The 21,160-nt window shown below is 43.5% G+C and overlaps 1 protein-coding gene across 9 annotated transcripts in view; it reads left to right on the plus strand.

Moving 5' to 3' along the window:
* Positions 1-21,160, plus strand: part of PPFIBP1 (PPFIA binding protein 1) — a 736,231-nt gene that overhangs the window by 378,203 nt on the left and 336,868 nt on the right. For all 9 annotated transcript variants that reach the window (XM_069228637.1, XM_069228638.1, XM_069228632.1 and 6 more), the window contains one exon: positions 16,255-16,315. In XM_069228637.1, the coding sequence (XP_069084738.1) occupies positions 16,255-16,315 (61 nt within the window). The remainder of the gene's footprint in view (positions 1-16,254; positions 16,316-21,160) is intronic.

Consider the following 21,160-nt stretch of genomic DNA (forward strand, 5'->3'; position numbering starts at 1 on the left):
CCTGGAATCAACTAAATGTTTAGTTTTCAGATGTGTCTGGGTCTTGTGGATTTTTCTACGTGGCAGCATCCCAAAGTCTAAAAAGTGCAGCCCTCAGCATTCCAATTGGGACGATTTTGAGAGTTACCAAGCTCTCATGGCCCAAATGTAAAACCAAAACCCAAAATAATCAAATGTCTTCATGCTTGCCGTGGGATAAGATGTTTTAGTGTGCGGGGGAGAGCTGAAAGACTGTTACCCCCTTCAGTTGGGGTGGGTGCATAACCAGGCCCATACTGTTTGGTAGCCACCACCCCACTACTTTTTTTTATTTTTATTCCATGCCATCTAGCAGACTGTCTGCCCACACCACCCCCCGGGGTGTGGATCAGGGGTAATTTGCCATATCTGCCTACTGGTGGGCAGAGCAACTTTAGCCCCATTTATTTGGGGTGGGGGTATGGCCATATCCCCACCTTCTTATTTTTAAAAAATAAAAAACTTCTGTGGTCTCTGGTGGGCTTTCTGCCCCCCTGTGGGGGCAGATAGGCCATCCAGAAATAGGCCGATCTGCCCCCAAGGGGGGCAGGTATGGCCAACAGTAATGTGCCCCCATGGGGAGCGACCCTTGCCCAAGGGGCAGCCCACCCCAAACAAAACACACACATACACACACAATGAATCCATGGTGTCTAGTGGTTTCTGCCCCCCTTGGGGGCAGATTGGCATAACAAAAATAGGCTGATTTGCCCCCAAGGGGGCAGATATGGCCTAAATACAATGTGCCCCCCAGGGGAGTGACCCTTGCCTAGGGGTTTCCTCCCCATACATAAAAACATAAAGTAAATAATATATTTATTTATCCCTGGTGTCTAGAGGTTTCAGCCCCTCTTGGAGGCCGATCGGCCTAATTATATTAGGCTGATCTGCCGGGTGGGGGGGAGGGGGGGGGTTTGATGGGGGGGCAGAAAAGGCCTAAAAATATTTTGCCCACCCGGGGAGCGGCTCTTACCCAAGGGGTTGCTCCCCTTATGGGTAAGGATAATAAAAAAAACTCCCTGGTGTCTAGTTATTTCTGCCAATAATTATATTAAGTCGATCTGCCCCCAGGGGTGGGGTGGGGCAGAAATTGCCTAAAAACAATTTGGCACCCCATGGAGCGACCCTTGCCAAAGGGGTCCCTCCCTACACCTAAAAGGAAAAAAATTTATCCCTGGTGTCTAGGGGTTTTCTGCGTCCCTGGGGGCAGAGCGGCCTAATTGCAGTAGGCTGATCTGCCCAAACCCCCTACAGCCCCCCTCTCCTCCACCCCCTCACCCCCCACCCACCAGGGTAAGATCAGCGTAATTACATTAGGCTAGGGCAGAAATGGCCTAAAAACAATTTGGCCGCTCCCCTTTTTGCGTGCTTGGCACTCCCCTTATGTCCATTACCAAAGAAAACAAAAATCCCTGGTGTCTAGTGGCCATTTCTGCTGCCCGATTGCATTGCGATCGGGCAGCAGAAATGCTTGCAGAGACATGAAAGGAAAGGCCTTTCCTTTCCTTTCATGCCTCTGCTGACCCCTTCCTCCTGAGCGGAAGAGAAATGCTGAGCATGCTTCCAGCGCGATGGGAGGTGACCTCTGATGAGGTCAGCACGGTCTTGCGTGCTGATTATATCCGATGTCACTGGGGGTGGAGTCGGGGGGCCTGACCTGGGGGGGTTGGGGGTAGCCCTCGGGGGGAGGGCTAGCGCTTTCCCCGAGGGATGGTAAATGGACAGAATGGTTACGTGCATGGCGCCTGAGAGGCGCAGCCATGGATGGCGGTTAAGGGGTTAATATCATTGGTTTTTAACAACTGTGAGATTGATGTCACTACTACCGTAGAGCTTTGTCTAAGGCAGACAATGTCACTTCCATTTTATATTCAGACTAACCAGGAAATTGTGCCTGAAAGAAAAATATTTATTTGCTTTCAAATTCTAGATTGCAATTGATTTGTGCTCTTCTGTGTTTTGTAGTGACTCAAAAACGACTGAAGCAGCTACTGGTACACAACCAGGCAGTATGGCTTTCTGAGTATGCATCATTAAAAGTAGGCTAAGAAATGTAGCTTTGCTAATATCACATGACCACAAATTGGTACAATCATCTTTTAAAGCATCGCACTAGCAAATTTGCAAATATGTAATCAAGTACATTTTGGCAAATATAATTGAAAGTGTGTGTTTCTCAGCTCAAAAATTGTACTTTTCTCACTGGAGGTGACATTTCTGATGTTGGTCAGCATGTCTCTTAGATGTTGAACATTTTGAGTGTGAATGTTCATAATGCCCATAAAATTCCTTCCCACAATAAGACCCATTATCGATTAGATCAGTAGGTAATTGTTACAACAGACCAAACTTCCTTTAAATAATGTTTTGGGAACTGATTTGCAAGCCCTCTTAAAAGCTTGATCTTCTGTTTTCTACTTTGACTTTCTTCATTGTTTATCCCTGTTGTCCGCAAAGTTTGAACTCCTGTTTCTAACATGGCATTAAAGGCACATTTTGTTTGTAATCCTTTTATTCCATTCCTGTGGGTCTTAGTCATATCAAAATTCAGGGTTGGTGGCTGATCCTTCCTTTGGATTTCCCAGCAAGGTCTGCAGTTCTCTATACCTGGGTATGGCACCTATTGATACCACATGTTGCTATCCTATACAGTTTGAATTTCGAAAGACTATTACACACAGAGAATAGGTAACAGTGGTAAAAACAGATGTTGCTCCTCCCTAGAGGTAAGCACTGTAATTTGCAATAGATAAAGTCTAACTGCTCAACAGGTAAAAGCACTCTGCCTCCAACTTAGTGCTGTAGGCAGTGAGAGATACTCCCACATCAACATAGAGAAAGCAACAACGAGAGCAAAGTAGTAATATATAAAAGTCACTGAGAAGGCATCCAGTAAACTAAGTCCAAACAAAAGATCAGTAGAAGAATGCAATGTTTAATCCATAATGACCAGGCAGTGTTTAGTCTTTGATGACTTTTTCAAGGCTGATGGACAATTCAGGTATACAGTAGAGAGCTGAATTAGATATCAAGGGTAACTTGGAGAAGCCATGCTAAGTTTTCCTAGTGTTCGGGTGCCATTGTACTCCTGAAGAAAAGAGTTGAAAGCGAACGCTCAAGAGTTCCTTAACACAGTTGCAGTACACCAGCAGATGTTTATTAACTTAAAGCTGGTTCATGCAGAATCATTAGTTATTGGTTCTTAAGGTCTATTAATTTCTTTTTTGCTTTTGGGACTGATTTTCCTTGTACACATCAACCAAAGTTGGGGGCGAGAGAGTTCAAAACAGGCTTTCCAAAGCTGTGTCAATTTTATATTTGCTTCACTTGACCTATGACTGATTTGCTTTCCAATTTGTAGTAGATATATGTGGATATTTATCATGTTAAGCTTTACTGGCTTCATAAAATTGATATCATTCTCATACTTTCATACATACTAACACCTTGAAAAGCTAGATACCACTCAATCAAGTTCATGCAGTCATTGGTCTGTGACCGTTCTTGTATGCTGACCATTTTAACCACTTTCAGCCATTTCTTAAGATCCTTTGTTGTTGTTTTAGCCAAATCCTGATGATCTTCAGAACTTTCTGGTCTCTTCTATGTCTTTCTTCAGCAGGGTTTGTATTCTCTGCTACTTTTTCCCCAAATTAAGACAAAGAAATATAAGCAACATGTTACTGTTGTCAGCAGACCAATCCCCACATCTCATTAGATTGTTCCTAAACTATCCTTGCAGTCTCGAATATGGTCTCTTACATTATCATACGTCAAATTTTTTTCTTTATTGAAAAGTTAAGTAATTCTCTCAAGGCTTCTTAGTTAGCTATTATAGTGACCTTAAGCTTCTTGACTTCATCTAGCAGGGTGGCTGCACGAAGACTTAATTCCTGGTCACCTTCTTACGCCAATATCCTCTGGAGTCACAGGTGGCTTTGATCATTGGGAATAGAAGGGGAGGAAAGACAGGAAGCTGTTTGTAATTAAGGCCTACATTTGCTGTTTTCCCTTGAGTCCGTTAATTTGACTGACAAAGCAAGATATTTTTAAAGTTATTGGAGCATGACCCCTGTGCACTTCATATACTTCGGCACCTTGGATGTCATGTGCAAGACATTTGCGTTGGTGAATTTACAGCCAACCTTTCTGATATTTTCCCCCTTCATGCTCTTTTCAGGCCCAGATATGCCACATAGACCAACTGAGCCAAGGGTTAGATATTTGAGGGTCTTAGGTAATCTGGCCTTCCATCTTGTCCCCTTGTCTGCAAGAATTTCAGCAGTCGAGAACTGAAAGCAGTGGAGAGAAAATGGGGGGGCTGAATAAAATGCAGAAAACAGAGGAAGTTGCACTGCTATTTAAGGAGATTGAGTGTAATACAACGTATCCTCCCTTAAACCTTCTCAGTGTAGCTCTCCTTTTTAAAAGTTGTGAGTTGGACTTCCAAAGGTTCAATTGCACGCACCTACCTTTCAGAGGGTGTGTGCCTAATAAATTCCTTTATACACTCCTTTTTTCTATTCCGTAATTGCATCCCAGAATTCAGTACTTCCTCACCTTGGTGCTTCTGTACTCATTGTCCTGTGCATGCTTTCATACTACTGTCACAACAGCAAGTGACTTTTATGCAGCAGTGGCAGAACAGCAGCTCTTAATTGCCAGCCTCTTCTTGCTTTCATGCCCATCATAACATATATTCCCTCTTCCCCCTCCTACTTGCCATTGGTCTGCCTCAGTCTACCTCATGATGAAGGTGGTATAGGCTTATGAACATACGCTCTGGTAGACTAAATGGAAAGACATCTTCAACCAAGCATGGGCGATGCCACAAATAATCCTGCAGTCACATGCTCAACTAAGATATTGTAAGCTGGGCACCACAAATCACCCATCTGGGCTTGATTAAATTACTTCTCACTTTATATAAATTGTTCCACCACAGTAGTGCAATACCTTGAATTAGTTTTTATTCAAATGTTTATTTGATTTGTCTCTAATAGGTGCACATGTTTTTCTTCATTAAAAGCTCTCAAATCTTTTTCTAGTTACAAAGAAACCTTCATCAGGTGGTAATCAAATCAGTGCAAAAGTTGTGGAACAAAACAGGCAGTCAAAGATCAGGAATGAGTACCATAATGTACAAAGCAAGCACATCTCCACTCAGCTACTGGCAAGAGTCACATTTAATCTAACTTGTCATCAACCTTTTTAAAAACATGATTGTTTTGCTTGTTCACTTTAATATACACAAAAAGATTCAACTGGTTACCAAGTTTCCCTTTACTTGTCTGAAATCACCAAATATTCTTATCTTCACGTCTGGACACATTGAATGGAGTGGGTGTAATAAATCACAATAGAGACAACGTACCTCTAAGCCGCCTTTTACTGCATTAGCGATTCTTTTTTTTTCTTTCTTAACATGTCTACTGTATTGACTTCAGTACCAGGGGCTCGAACTTTTCATCTGTGATTGTATATCTTCCCAAATAGTATACGGCTGGTGTACTGCCCCCTCTTCAAGAACTTTGGATATTTTAGATAGTCTTTTTATACTATCTGGATTCTGTTGTAATATGGGATTAACTTTCGTGAAAATCTTTTGTGATTTGCTCCATATTACCCACCGAGAAGCATGAGGGATAAGAAATCTTGTCCCTCTGTTGCTAAGAAAAGCAGTGTTTGCCGGTCTACTGTGTTGGCACCCTCACATACAGCTCACTGCTAGTTGATGTAACGCAAACACACGTATAAACCTGCATTGTTCAGATGTTTCTCTGGTGAGCCAAAATCAGTTCTGCACAGTCTTGATGTCCTCACAGATGAACGTACCTTCAGTTGGAGAACTGAAAATGGGATCCATATTAAATCTGTCTGTCCCTTCTCTATCTGTAACACGTGTAAATACCCAACTCCGAGACGTCTGGAATCAGTGACGTTATCTTTGGGTCATTGATCGTCACCATCTGGGAGTAGCTGAACCTTTTGTTTGATAATATAAAGAGTACATCTGCGTCATGAACCATCGCAATCTGTGTAAAGTGTGGTTTATACCTTGCGATCCAAATGCAGTTTGATTTCCACCAGTTTATTTTGTCTGATAACTCATATAATCCTAATGACCATTTGAAAATAAAGAATGTGGTTAGGACTGGGTGTATCGCCATATTTGGATATCTATCTAGTCAAGTGGGTTCAGCTAGGTGTGTGCATGCATGCAGTTGCTGTTGAGAGCTCCACAGCTGTTTTCTCAGCATTACATCATATTTGGATAAGAATCCATGTGCCTGTTGACAGAAAGTCGGACCTTGTGAAGCTAAGGCTGTTTATGGTAATGGCAGCTATAGTCAATTGTCATTCATAACCCTTGTGTACAATGAATCAAGTTTTTTTTTTTTTTTTTTCTTCAATCCAGAACTATTTGCTCTGTAAAAATGTTTTGATTGTGTTATCTCCCACTTCCTTCTCTTCCAGTAGAGCAAAAGGATGTATGAATCTGTAACTCCTAACTGGTTTGAAGCATGCATCGTTAGCACACAGGCACTTTCATGCATGCGCACTGTGGGCTCCTTTCCCCGACTGCTGCCTGCTGAATTTTCCAACTATACTGCACGTCTTCTATAATCTGGAGTACTAGAGGATTCAGAGGGTCATTCTGACCCTGGCGGCCGGTGGCCGCCAGGGCCACCGACCACGGGAGCACCGCCAACAGGCTGGCGGTGCTCCAATGAGCATTCTGACCGCGGCGGTTCAGCCGCGGTCAGAAGCGGAAAGTCAGCGGTCTCCCGCTGACTTTCCGCTGCTCATTGGAATCCTCCATGGCTGCGGAGCGCGCTCCGCAGCCATGAGGATTCTGACCCCCCCTACCGCCATCCAGTTCATGGCGGGAAAGCCGCCATGAACAGGATGGCGGTAGGGGGGGTCGCGGGGCCCCTGGGGGCCCCTGCCGTGCCCATGCCAATGGCATGGGCACGGCAGGGCCCCCCGTAAGAGGGCCCCAAAATGTATTTCACTGTCTGCCTTGCAGACAGTGAAATACGCGACGGGTGCAGTAGCACCCGTCGCACCTTCCCACTCCGCCGGCTCGATTACGAGCCGGCATCCTCGTGGGAAGGTCGTTTTCCCCCTGGGCTGGCGGGCGGTTTAACTGGAACCGCCCGCCAGCCCAGGGGAAAACTCGTAATACCCGCTGCGGTCTTTTGACCGCGGCGCGGTAATTTGGAGGGCGGGATCCTGGCGGGCGGCCTCCGCCGCCCGCCAGGGTCATAATGAGGCCCTCAGTCTCTTGGCATTAGATAATACTGTTCATAGAAATGACCACTGTTGTACTTACTGAACATTTCTTGCATATGAGTTGTAAAACTATTTGGGGTTTCCTATTATCCAGGTAAAGTACCTGTTTTGGAAGCATTCTAATTTCCAACTGTTCTACATGTTGTCGTTGCAGACATATGTATACCCGTGTAAGAACATCAACCTGAATGAACCATTGACCTTATTTATTATTTAGTGTTACTTTGCGCAGCACTCTTATCTAAACCCCAAACTCTTGTCACCTCTTCAAGTACCCCTGATCAAATAGAATCAAAACTAAAGCCGAGATGAGATTGCCATCTAGTGAGCAGTGAAGTAATACCTGAACGTTGGTTATCAGAAAACCACCCCATCATACGCGGTTGGCCTACGACCTGCAGAGAAAGCCTCAGATCAAATGGCCAAGCAGTCTTCTCCACACAACACATATATTGTGCGTCTTTATAAAGTACAAGTATAGCGGGCAAGTAACAGTAGATTGAAATATGGTCCAGAATGCCTGTGCGTAAGACTTTTGCAGGAATTCCACCCACCACCTTTTATGTTAGACTATTGCCTTGGTGCCCATGCCTTGGGTAGGCCCAGACTTGGACCCATGCTCACTGTGCTGCATAGCTCAGGCTGCACCTCAGTAAGGTCCAGGTATGTTGAAGTAGGTCTAGGGTTGCTTTTGTTCCTATCTACAGGGTGGCCTTCACTGGCAGTTTGTGATGGAGTATTCCTGTTGGGGCAGGGCCAAGTCTGAGTTGCCTATGGCTCTTTCATGTCTGTAGTCGTCTTGTGCGCAAAAATGTATGGACTGGAATGCATCCTGAGCAGTTGCTGATAACGCATTTCGCAAGCATTCCAATAATCTTTTTTTTCCCCCTCTTGTTGGCCCTGCTTTTCTCATCTTCTGTATGATAAAACCAGTTACGTTGACTTTTGTATAGTGAATATTTTCATAAGCCTCATTAGGACACACAGAATGGGTACCACATGGTGGGCCCTAGTGCAAGGTTCCTTCGCGCACAAATCTGCTCCACCACAGATAGTACCAGTGGATTCTTCTTTACACACAGAACAGGTGCAGTAGAAGTAGCAGTGGTTTAAGCTGCACTTATGTATCTCCTTCGGCCATGACAGGACAAGGTAGCCAAATTCCAGGATTATGGTCTGCTTCATGAATTTAATTGTAAACCTGTGAGCCTGTCCATATACAATACATTAGGCGTGTGGTGCCTGCTGAATGAGCCACAAGTGTAAGTGCTTATGGCAGGAGTCAGGTGGGTGACATGGGTCATAGCATTTCTACTCTACAGAATGAGACCACACAAATCTCATAGAGAAAAGATATTGAAGGTGCTTGTTGTGCCCCTTTTTTGTAATCACAATAAGCACCCTGGTGCCAGCAAGAATAAAATCAATGCCCAATGTGCACAGAAGTAGGCAGTGCAAAATGCATGCACATGTGTAATATGCATTTTTTTGGTCTCTTGATAAAGGGGCACTCTTCTTGAAATAAAATGACAACACTTTGCCAATGGTGGCACTAATGCACCAGGTCTTGCCAAAACCCAAAGTGAAAATACAATGCACCGGCAAGTACAATGATTTTGTTTAATTTTTACAGTATAACGTATAATAAAATGTAATTAAATGTAACTTAATAGTTTTTATTACTTTCAATATGAACGTATTTGAACAACATTCTTCCTCCCAAAAATTAGAAATGGAGCTCAAAACCCTAAATATGAACAATGGAACGAAAGCAAGAGAGTACAGAAAGGCAAATTTAGAGCTAGAGAGGCACCCTTTAAAAAGATGTTAAATTGGTTAGTTTCTGAATCGCATGAAGATAATGCATTTTTTTACTAGTACTTACTGGCAGAAGTGCAATGTTAGGAGCAAAAGAAGACTGAGCATAGGTTCTACAACCTTCTGATCTTCATGTAGAAACACCCAACACATGCAAGATCTTTATTTGCACTGTGATGCAAGCTAAGCGCCCCAGTTTCTTTGCCAGAATAAAGGGGTGTTATGGCTACACTGCCTCAAGTACAAGACTTGTACCACCAACTATTACTCTGAGTCTGTGCTTAATTTTATCCGTTGACTACATTGGGGTATATCTGACAATCATTTTTGGGGAAGGGCACTTGCTTTTCTTCATCTGACTAAGGAAGAGAGAAAACATTGGGAGGAAAGGAGAAAGTGTAAGGCAGAAAAGATGTGACAAAGGGATAAAGCAGGGATAAAAAATAACCTGCAAAAGTTAAGGTGATAAAAGAGTAGGGAGTGACTGGTGGTGGATTAAAGAGGAATGAGGTGGAATCAAAACTACCCATCACTGGTATTTGGCACCCGACCGTCGATATTGCCAGCCTTGGATTCCTGAACAAACTTTGGGCCCTGGCACTTACTTTGTTTACAAGCTAACCTCTGTTCTGAGGAATAGGAATCCAGCACAATGAATAGAAAATACTTGAATTAATCTATCCTAGTTTAGCAGCTCAATTAGCAAGGTTTGAACATGGGCTTTCTGGCATGTCTCAGGACAATGGAGTTTCTATGATACAAATATGACATCACTAATGCTCGAAAACACTTATCTGCTGTAACAAATATAGCTTGCGGAAGTATGTGTTGGCTATAGCTAACGTATTGTCAATTATAGTCATGGAACTTCACATAGACTTGGCCACCATAATCAAAGTAAGGTGTTAGTCCACATTGAACAACACATTCTCTTATTTGGACAAATCCACTGGTTACTTCTCAAGACCAGACAGCACTGTCTAATCTGCATTTGATTCATAATTGATTTGAGAAAGGTGGAGGATATGCTTTTAGGAAACAAACCAATGCTCTAAATGTATGGTGATCAGGCATCCCAGATTTGCCAGGACATTCCCCATTTTTTCGTCCTTAGAAAATTTAGCTCATATCCCAGTTTTCAGAAAAGTTTAGCTTACACACAGAGGGAGACAAATTTTCATATGCACCAGCTCAGAATTAATTAGTTATTTGAACAGATTATCCCGTGTGCAGATGTGTTTAATTCCCGTCAGTGCCTCGTATTCTGTATACTTTAGTTGGAGAGTGATGTGCCCCCTTGTGGATAATATATTGTAACTCTGCCTCTGTGTTTGTGGAATAGGCCTGTTTTTGTTTTTCATAATCAGGTCACCTTATACTTTAATTTTAAAACCTTCATTTCAACCACAAACGTAGCCTTAAAAGTACAGCAAAAATTGACCCGATTAATCACCATAAAATACATATATCATTAAAACATTAAAAAAAAATTAAAACATCCTTACATTACCAATAGTTCGCGTATACAGTTGGATCATCCCACTCGGTGAACCCATCCCCTAATTGCCAAATAAAAAACGGACATTAATTAATTAGAGAGGACATAAATAACAACATATTGTTCCTGTCAGTACTTAATCATTTTTCTAATACAAAGATAAGAGCAAATTAGAACAGCAAACAGCAGTCAATCAGAGTGACAGTCCTTCAGCAGCACAGCAGCGCTTCTTCCTAAGCAGAATATCCACAGGTCCAGAAGTGTTCTGACCTGGTGGTGTCTGAGGTCCAGTTCTTAAACCCAGTGGTGCCTTTGAGGTGGGGAGACTTCAAAGAGATGTCTTTTAAGTGCACAGATGTCCTACCCTTCCTGCCCTGGCTCTATTCTCACTACAGAGGGGTATGCAGTCCTTTGTGTGCAGGCATGACACAGTCTATTGAGGCCTAAATGAGGTTGTTGCCAGCTCCTCCCTCCCATCCTCACACCTAAACTCCCATTGTGTGTGACTACTAATGAAATATCTTAAAAATGAGCATATACTGTACTGACAGAGTTTGTGTGAGACTCCAAACTCTGGAGATGTTCCGTGGCTGACATGGAGGTTCGAATGCCCCGTTTGGAAATAAATACATCTTACTAAAAACCTGATAAATTTACAAAAGGAGGTAAAATGTAACAAACTCTGGGGTGAAACTTCATCACATCGGCACGTCACAATTCTAGACCCTGCAAACTGCCCCAAAGGAAAACCCAGGTGCCATCTCACAGAGCCTACGCGAAAGCGCGTTAGCAGCATTCTCTACCAAGAAGGGCTTATCCATTACAGATACGGTGCCATGCCTAGAGTATTGTGTATGGCGTGTGCTCTCTGACTGTAATCTTTGAGGTCTCATTTGCTTCTCTAAGATTGTCATTTCATTTTGTACAAAGATTTTACCTGGGCCATATCCTGCTTGGACAAAGTTTTAGGATTATGAAAAAGCTGTGCCTCTCCTAGGTCCAACAGATCAGATTGCACATAGCTGATCCTGAGAATAATCAGCCCTCTGTTATATGATGAACAGTATAGGACTATTTCCCTGTTAAAACCAGCCTGCGGGTTGATCCATATCATGCACCACAACAACAATGTGGCTAGCTTATTAGTCCTCCACATGTTCCACCCCTAACTCCTGATGCAGAATAAAGGTGAAACACCCAAAAGTCTGCTCAGTTCACTATTTTGCACACCCTGAAGTGACCTAGGGTTGCTATATCCCCAGATACCAGCACTGTACATTAAGATGGGGAGACACTTTTTCCTATATACCTCCAATAAGAGGACCACAGTTTTTTTTCCGCAAATGTCTGGCCAGTCTTAAAGCATATTTAACTGAACTTGAACATTTTCGCCAGACTGCAGAAATGTAAGGGCCCCAATTCCCCTTTGCATCAGAAACTACTCCCAAGTGAGGAAATCCTGGGTAAGAGCCACAGGGCAACCTTGCATCATGATTCTATGCATCTTAGTCTGCTTTAGGTTGTATGTCAATCTAAAGGTTTTAGAATAATAAGTGGGCAAATACAGGGAACCCATAAAGGTAACAAATTCTTATAGTATCTTCAAGCCATTGCAACGTTCATGTATAATAACACTGAAACCTTTTTGCTGCAGATAAAAGGGGCATCGGAGATCTTCCTAGAGAGGGAGGTACCCAGACCATTTACGTACACCAAGAACAGCAGGGGGGGCAAGAACGTACTACTGGTGTACCCCATGCCCTGTCTTTAAAACTTTCTGTCCTCTCTCCTGCAGGACCAAACCGAACCGATACAGAGAGCTCTCAAAAACTGGACCAGATCACCGTTGGTCCCCATGTCAGTCAATATCTCCCAGAGTTTGGATCTCACAACACTGTCTAATTCATTTGACAGATCCGTGAAGGCCAGGCAAATAGAGCCGTGCTTAGTGTTGGTGTATTTACTAATCAGCAGATGCAAATTAAGACATTTCTCTGTTGTGCCAAACCCTTAACGGAATTCATACTGCGCCTCCAACAAAATGTTGGGTTCCCCGACCCAATGTAAAAGGAGGGCCAACACCATTCTGCCCATCAGCTTAATAGCGGAGTCCAGTAACTATATTAGGCAGTAACATTCTAAGGATAGAGAGTTTCCTTTTTTAAAAACAGACTATTATTGCTGAACGCCAGGATTGAGGTAGTCCTGTCTTACAGAAGGTGTTAAAACAATTGCATAGTAAAGAGGTCCAAAGGCCCTGGGCCGATTTATAGAAATCCATTGTCAGCCCATCCGGGCCAGGAGCCTTATTACATGGACTTTTATTAATTGCATTCTATCTTCTCCAACAGAAAATCCCGCTAAAAGGGAAACTCCATCTCCTCTTCAACGACCCCAGCGTTACTGGAGGAACCCTAACACTTTTTTTAATTGTTCAACCCGGGAATCCTAACTAGTATTGATCATATCACTATTCGATTTACCCCACTGATTTGATATTTCCTATGCCACCCAAGAAGGCTTTAGTGTCCTTCAATCTACAAGCCTTCACAAGCTCTCCCAGGACTTGTCTTGCAGTTCTTTCTGACCAACCCTTTGCGCAGCTCTATAATCCTGTCTACATTGACGGACTCCGTGCTAATTTCTTGCTTCAACATTTAAGGCTGCATGCAGTTGCTTGCAGGCCTTTCTAAGGGTCTGTTCAAACCATTTACACCCATCTAGACTTGGTCTGCTGGGTTTCATTAGCAGGCTACTCACTACTAAACCTAATTCAGCAAACTGGGTAGACTGAGCTTGAATGTGCGCAGGAGAGTTGAGACAGGCGATTACCAAGGGAAGGTGATTAGAACATATTTTTTCTAGGAGGGTGAACATGTCCACATTTCTCCAAATCGATCACAGCCCTTGCATCGTAATTTCTAGGAACTGTGAAGTCAGAGTCATCAGTCCTCTCCCATCTCCCTCCCCCTCCCCCTCCACCCCACCTTCTCCTGGGGATGTGTAATTCAAGGCACAGGTTGTTATGGTCACTATGAAGTCTTTCATCGGTTATGTGGCCCCTGTGGCCCAAGCACAAAGCTCCTGGTTTCTAAAAATGTGATCACTGTGGAACTCCAATGCCCCCCCCTTCCAAAGGTACTTCAGTGGAGTAGAGTGGATCATATAATTCAGTGACATTCTGGAAATGAAACTTTTTAATAAATTGATAAGGAACCTGCCCCCCCCACCCCCCCTTTATCCCTAGGTTGTCTGTCACTGTCAATGCTAAGGCTATCAAACAGTAGAGAAGTGTACATTCTCCACTTGGGTAGGTCCTAGTTTTATATTGAAAACACCCTCTATAATATTGTTGAAACCACTGTACAATGGTGATAATTGATCCTCAAGACCTGATATAAAGTTTGACAGTTCTTTAAGATTGGCAGTGTGGTCTGAGTCAAAGTAACCATCATAAAACTTGATTAGAACAATGCTCATCATGTCATTTGACCGTATTGTTGAAAACGCTTGAATTAAACGATTGTCTGAGAGGATAAGTGTAGACAGTGCAATCCAGGGTGACTCTGAAACAAGATGTTAAGCCAGCCCTGGCCCTGCCAGTGGCAGAGCAAACAATGGGAACTGAGTCCTAAAAATGACCACCCAAAACCATTTAGTCAGTGGCTCAAGTCTCCTGAAAATGAGCAATATCAAACGTGCGTATATAGCTCTGCCCGTTCTTCACAAATCAATTTGCTGGCAAGATCTGCAACATTCCAAGAAAGAATATACACACGATGCTTCAGATCCCTGTCACCAACTAGGATAAGCTCTTTAGATGGCATGGACACCGCTTCACATTCAGTGACATATCTTCCAAGACAAGGGTAATGGTAGGAGGAGTGCCAAGGGGGGGGGGGCATACCCTGCCTAGGCACCTTGGTGGGAAACGGATTCCGCTTGTTGAATTTTCAGATAGATCACCGAAGGGTAAAAAGTGGTTGGAGACAGGAACGGTAAAATTAGATAAAGTAGGAGGAGTGGATTGAGGCCCTTTGACCAGATCCTTGTAAAAGCAAACCAGGGACCGAAACCTGATCTTACCATAATGGTGATTAACCTTGTGTGCCCGGTCAGTAACCTGGTCATCTAGGGTTTCCTAAAAGTACCAATGACACAATTCCCTTCAAATTCCTTTTGCATTTTCCCGACCCAACCCACCCTTCTGGCCACAAGAATTCCATGCAGTATACAGCCTTGGAGCCTAGAATTCCCCTTAAACTAATGTGCAGCTTTGTTGATTAACTCTAGGGTGGACTCACTAGCTTTATGGTGCAGTTTAGGTACATCTGCTAAACTGACACATATGGACAAGCAGGCAGAGGGAGGTCACATCTAGAAATGCGATCATTGGCTGACTCTATCTCGGCTGGTTTTTTTTTTTTTCGGAGGGGGGTGATCACATGCTAGGCGGGGGCCCAGTGCTATTATATTCAGCACTGAAGTGTTTGATGATACAACTTCCCTCGGGCCCTATGGAGTGGGGCAGCTGGGTCATTTTGAAAAGCCTTACTGATCTGATTTACAGGAAACTGTCCTCTCTCCTCTAGCGAGGGTCCTACTGCTTCAGATGTCAGGCGGAACTAGGGGGGGGGGGAGAACTAGGGGGCTTCTGCACTGGAGTTTTAACACATTCACTATTCTCTTCCCCTCCGTCACTAGAGCGGTCATAAAAGATAACTTGGCTTCAATTCATCCCAAGCGTTCAAGCATTCCAGACATCCTACAGTCAGGAATATTGACTATTTATTTTCATAGCTGCCTGAACAGACTTTCAGTGGTCTCTTTACAGAGATCGGAGCTAGATGGTTTCAGGTCCAGACGAACAGGCTTGGTCTCAAGAGTCTTAACACCCTTTTTAAGTACTGGGCCTGTTTTCCGTTTTGCCAGTGGAGCCACTGATCCAGCGGCTATATGGATAAGAGGGGACAAGATTGATTTGGTAGCATTGGGATCTGTCCTCACAATCGTGCCTGTGGTGCTAGCATGGACATCTGGGTTGGAATGCGACAAGATTGTTGAGATAACTTTGGGCAACTAGTATGACACCAAAATAAAAGAGAAGCGAGAAAATATGAACTTAACGTAACTTCACAGTATGTCTGAAAAGCGGGGTCAAAGTGGGGTGGCCCAAACCAGTCTCCAAAGTGCGTGGCCGGCCTCCCCTTGGGCCGGGCTGTGCGCTGGCTCGGCTGGCGTGCGTTTCACGCCTCAAGGCTCATGATCGCACTTTATATCTCTTTGGTCACATAGGTGAGAGTAGTTGCCAGGGACTGGCTCCTGGGGCCCTGTGGCTGCTGGAATACGTAGTCCCCGACTTGCAGTAAGTGTAAAATCACCTTATATAAATATGTGCTTTCCATTAGGAGCATTAAGGCTGTAGAAGCATTTTTCATCTGTATTTAAAAATGATCTCTAAATCGATCAATAACGAAGAATCAGAAGACCGTGTATTTTCTATTTGGAGAGCAAGTGTTTTAATCTTGTTTTGATGATGTGTTCTCTGCATTTTCTTGTTGATTGCCGCACTTTAATCCTCTCTGGAAAATCTGTTACTAAAATGTGATTTTATTTTGTTTTAGCACCCCTGTTCTTCAGAAATCAGACAGTCTGGATAATTTGAAAAAAGATGCACCGGATACGGTTTGTTTCTCACTTTTCCATGCAGTCCCCTTTTTTTTTTTTTCTTTTTTTTTACAGTTGCTTTATTTATTAAGAAGTTTTACAAATCATTTTTCGTTTCCGCCAGAGCATTTGCTCGTGATATGAGGAATGCAGCATTTTGGGAGTGTCAGATGATTACCATGGCTGAAATTCTTCAGTTGCAACCCATTTTTGAGTTGTTTCAATTAAAGGCAATTGTGGAATGCAACCTGTTGTAAAACTTCTTCACTGGCCAGTTTCATATTGCATGCAATGCCACTTTATCATGAATGGATATAGTAATGATCATAGGTCATTTATGTGACACTATATGCTCACTTTTATCATTTCTAAGTGCTATAAATCAGATGTTACTTTTACCCAATTTACCCTGCTAATTTTACTGTCCTTTGAAATATGAAAGACTGAGTCTGCCTTGTCTGGATTCATACTCATGATTTCCAGCCCTGCATTAGTCAGTTATGAGTGTTAAGTTCACTGAGTTTTCTTTTGTGATCTGATTAGGATATTTATGAATGCTCACCAATGTTAAGAAAGGTGGCCTTAGACTGAAGATTTATACTCACTTAGACTTTTGAATGATGTCTTTTAAGGGACAGCCTAGATGTGATTTTGATTGCCTTTTACAGATGGTTCATTTTAGGGGTGTACGGAATTCATGTAATTTCCTTTCTCACGATTACGCAACGTTTCGACAAAATTACAAAAAATGCAAACTCATTGTTCATCACGAAAGCATCCTCACATCATTCATGTAAAAAATGCAATTTTTAATTAAAAAATGCAAAAATATATAAGTATTGTGAACAGTTACCAATTGAGTTCCATTGTTCGTGTGCGCTTGCTGTAAATATTTACTGTGAATGGTGCCTAGTCATGCAAACTGGTAATCTTGCGTAACAAGTATAACACAAAATTCCTGACACTACGCAAAGTACACTTGTGTATTTTAAAGTTCAATTGCATGTGTAGCTGTAGATACACATGCTCTGCATACTCCTGCCATCTATTGTTGAGTCCAGAGGTGTGCAAGTTATTTTTCTTCGAAAAAAGTACTTCGAATCACGAGGTTTAGTGACTCCTCCTTTCCGGTGATACTGTGCATGGGCATCAGCTTTATTGTTAGATTATTTTTCTCTGCTGTCGAGTTCAGACATGTGTGCAACTGCTCCAAGTCAAGACAGTTGTCGGTTCTTTCTTTGGTCCTATTCCATTTCTGTTGGTATTGTTGTTGATGGCATTTTCCTATCTTTTGTATCGAGCCACAGCCAACCGCTGGATTGACGTGGGATTGTTGTTGCCTGTTGAGGGCCTGGCTCCTCGGGGCCTTTTACTTTCATCTCCTGATCTTTCTTCCACATCCTGACCTCCCGGTGATGGAATGAACGCGTTCAGATTTTGCCCCTCCAAATACCCCAGGACAGACTCCCATCATGTCTGTACCCTCTGCCTCCCCTCTGACCATAACGAGGCTGAATGTGAGGCCGCTCAAAAGACACTGCATGATTGTTGAGTGTGTTGCTTCGAAATGCAACGCAAATCACCCGATGACACGCCCAAACTTTTCGAGCAACAGGATGTCGAAGAAGAAATCCATTCAGAAGCCTCGGTCGCAGAGACAAGCTCTGAATCGGATCCTTAATTCCAATGTGAGATCTCCATCATCTCCATTGAATACTGCTAATCTGTCCCAACTCCTCAAGTCGCAAAAACCGAAAGACTCATATCTTCATAGCAAGAGGCCCTCCATCCACCACTGCCTGCAGACCTTGGTGGCACCTTGAAACCGGTTTGAATGCCCCACCCTATGGCTCAGCGCGATAAAAACACAAAGCCAAAAGCTTCAGTGTCTACAACCTCAGTGGCTTCCATCTCTTCGGAATTGGCTTGTTCCTCGGTGTTGACACTTTCGGTGCTGAAACACAAGCTCAGCACCGATTTAGACGGCTGAGGATGCTGTGGAAACTATACTCAACAAAATGCAGGAAAGACTGGGCTCTAAACACAAGCAGATCCAGATACAACCTGCTACTGGAGAATGTTGGCTAAACTGCCACCTCTTCAACCATCACCTTCCAAGAGGCAACTCTCTTTCCAGGAAGCCTTGGACATGCCTATTCCAGCCAAAAATAAAAAGTCAGACAAGTCCACCAGCCCTCTGCTTCCAACCCAGCCTTCCCTGCCTCCATTACCACAGCCTCCTCCACCACCTCCAAAATCTCCACCTCTACCACACAGGCCCTGTTCACCACTTTTTAATGTGGAGCCTTTAGACATCTCCCCTCAAAGTTCCCCCCATATGGTCCTGGGTTACCAGACCCAGTAGATGACTCCTGCCACATGCCTCAAAGCACTGACCCCGGGACACATATTATGCAGATCCACCAGGAAAACAGATCCTGACCTGTACCCAGGTTGTCCATCACCCCCTAATGACTCAACAACATATCAGGAGATTATAGCGAGGAAAGCTAATTTTCATGGGGTGCAGCTACACAAAGAACCCCTAGAGGAAGATTTTTTATTTGTGGCACTGTCATCCACCCTCAGAGGCACACAATACTTGCAAATGCTCAAAGGCATACTCCACCATACAGAGGAAATCTTTAAAGCCCCATATCGGACTTGAGTAATCACCCCTAGGGTTGATAAAAATATAAGGCCTCCCACTGATCCAATAAACATAAAGGGGCTAGTACCACCTGATATTCTTGTAGTAACAAGTGCCAGAAAACGGTCTAATTACTAGGCGTCAGGTGACACCCTTCCACCTGACAAGGAAAGCAAGAGGATAGCTGCAGCAGGCAAACAATTGGCAGCACAATCAATTAATCAATGGTGCATCGGCAATTCTATGGGGCTACTTGCGCACTATGACTGTGGTAACTGGGACAAGAAGGAAGAGCCCCTGCAGCATCTCCCAGATGAGCAAAGGAAAAGGGGTCAAGAGTTGGTGGCAGAAGGAACTCTCATTTCAAATAGCTCCATCAGATGTGCCCTAGACTCGGCTGACAGTGCAGCCATGCATGACTGCATATCTCAGGCTTTAAGCCTGATGTTCATCAGAACACCCTTAATACCCCTTTTGATAAGGAGCGTGCCTCCAGTCCACATGTCGATGAGACTTTAGAAAAAGTTAAAAAGGACACAGACCGGGAAACTCCAAACCCCAGCGTCCAGAGGTTCCTTTTGTCGCTCCACCTACAGCGATGGGTCCAAAAGCACCACATCAGAACCCTCCACCTCCTATCAGGGTGGACAGAGTCTATACTCTCCCACAAAGAGGTACTATAGGGACTTGTGTAGAGGGAAGAACGCAAAGGGTAGGGGAAGGAATAGTTCCTACTGTGGTGTCACCATCACTAGTAAAAAGTGACTCCCTTTCCTTTCCCCCGATCACACTACACCTGTCGGGCGTCTACAAAACTTTTCTCAATCTGACAACAAATAACAGACCAGTGGGTATTTGACATTATCCAACATGATTATTGTCTGGAGCTCTTTACCACACCTCCCAACATTCCACCTCCCACTCACGGACTGTCCGTGGAACATCAAACCCTACTCAAACAGGAGGTTCAGTCTCTCCTTCTCAAGGGAGCAATAGAACCAGTCCCTATCAAACACCAAGGTCGAGGAGTATACTCTCTATACTTCCTCATACCAAAATGGATGGTTCTCTACGACTAATCCTAGATCTAAGATCTATAAACCAGTACATTATTTCAGAACATTTTTACATGGTCACTTTGCAAGACGTCATTCCAGTACTCGAACAGGGCGAATTTACAACTACTCTAGATCTCAAAGACACATACTTTCACATATAAATATCTCAGGTTTACGGTGAATGGCAAACACTACCAATTCAAGGTTCTTCCTTTCGGGGTCACAACTGCACCAAGTGTTTTCACCAAATGCTTAGCAGTAGTAGCAGCCCATCTCCGCAGACAACAAATACACGTCTTCTCATATCTGGACAATTGGCTCATAAAAGCCACATCCCTCAAACAATGTCAACAGAGCACTCAAATAACAATCAACCTACTTCACACCCTGGGATTTATAATCAGTTTTCTCAAATCCCATCCACAGCCTCTACGGAAACAACCATATGTAGCGTCAATCTTGTACACAAATTGGAATAGTGTTAGAAATTGGGTCTCTAGTGGGCAGAGGTTTGCACTCTGTCCAAGTAGTGACCACAATCCTAGTCAGGGCAATTAGGATATATACTAAAAGTTTACCTGTGCTCCCCCTCTGGTAGTTTGGCACAGAGCAGTCAGGCTAACTAAAGAGACAATGTGTAAAGTATTTGTGCACACACAGTAACACATTGAAGACAACGCGAAATGACTCCACACCAGTTTAAAACAAGTGATTGCAATGCAATAGTGCTCACATTTGCTTGAGTTAGAGCTATTGGCATTGTAAATTCATAATTGGACATTTCTTGCTACAAAAATTGGTCAACCCTGTCTCAAAATGTTGTCCTTTCTGGACACATAATTCCAGTGGCCCTGCATACAACTAAAGCGCTTCCATTTACCTTCTTCCTCTGCCTGCAGCAAAAAAATGAAAATGTTGCCATTTAGCATCCTAATTTAAATCTGCCATGCTAATTCCAATAGAATACCACTTTCACCAACCCACCATCAGAGTTGCAGGCTGGCAAACACATTTCCCCAGAAAAGACGCAAGACAGCCACAGAGGAGAAATAAACTAGAAGGATCACCCAAACATGTCAAGAGTGTTCGAACAGTCATAGTGTAAGATGTTAAGTTGGCGTGAATCATGGTCATAACTGTAATAAAGAGAGATTA

The sequence above is a fragment of the Pleurodeles waltl genome, chromosome 4_1 (genome assembly GCF_031143425.1).
Source record: "Pleurodeles waltl isolate 20211129_DDA chromosome 4_1, aPleWal1.hap1.20221129, whole genome shotgun sequence".
In the NCBI taxonomy this organism is placed as follows: domain Eukaryota; kingdom Metazoa; phylum Chordata; class Amphibia; order Caudata; family Salamandridae; genus Pleurodeles; species Pleurodeles waltl.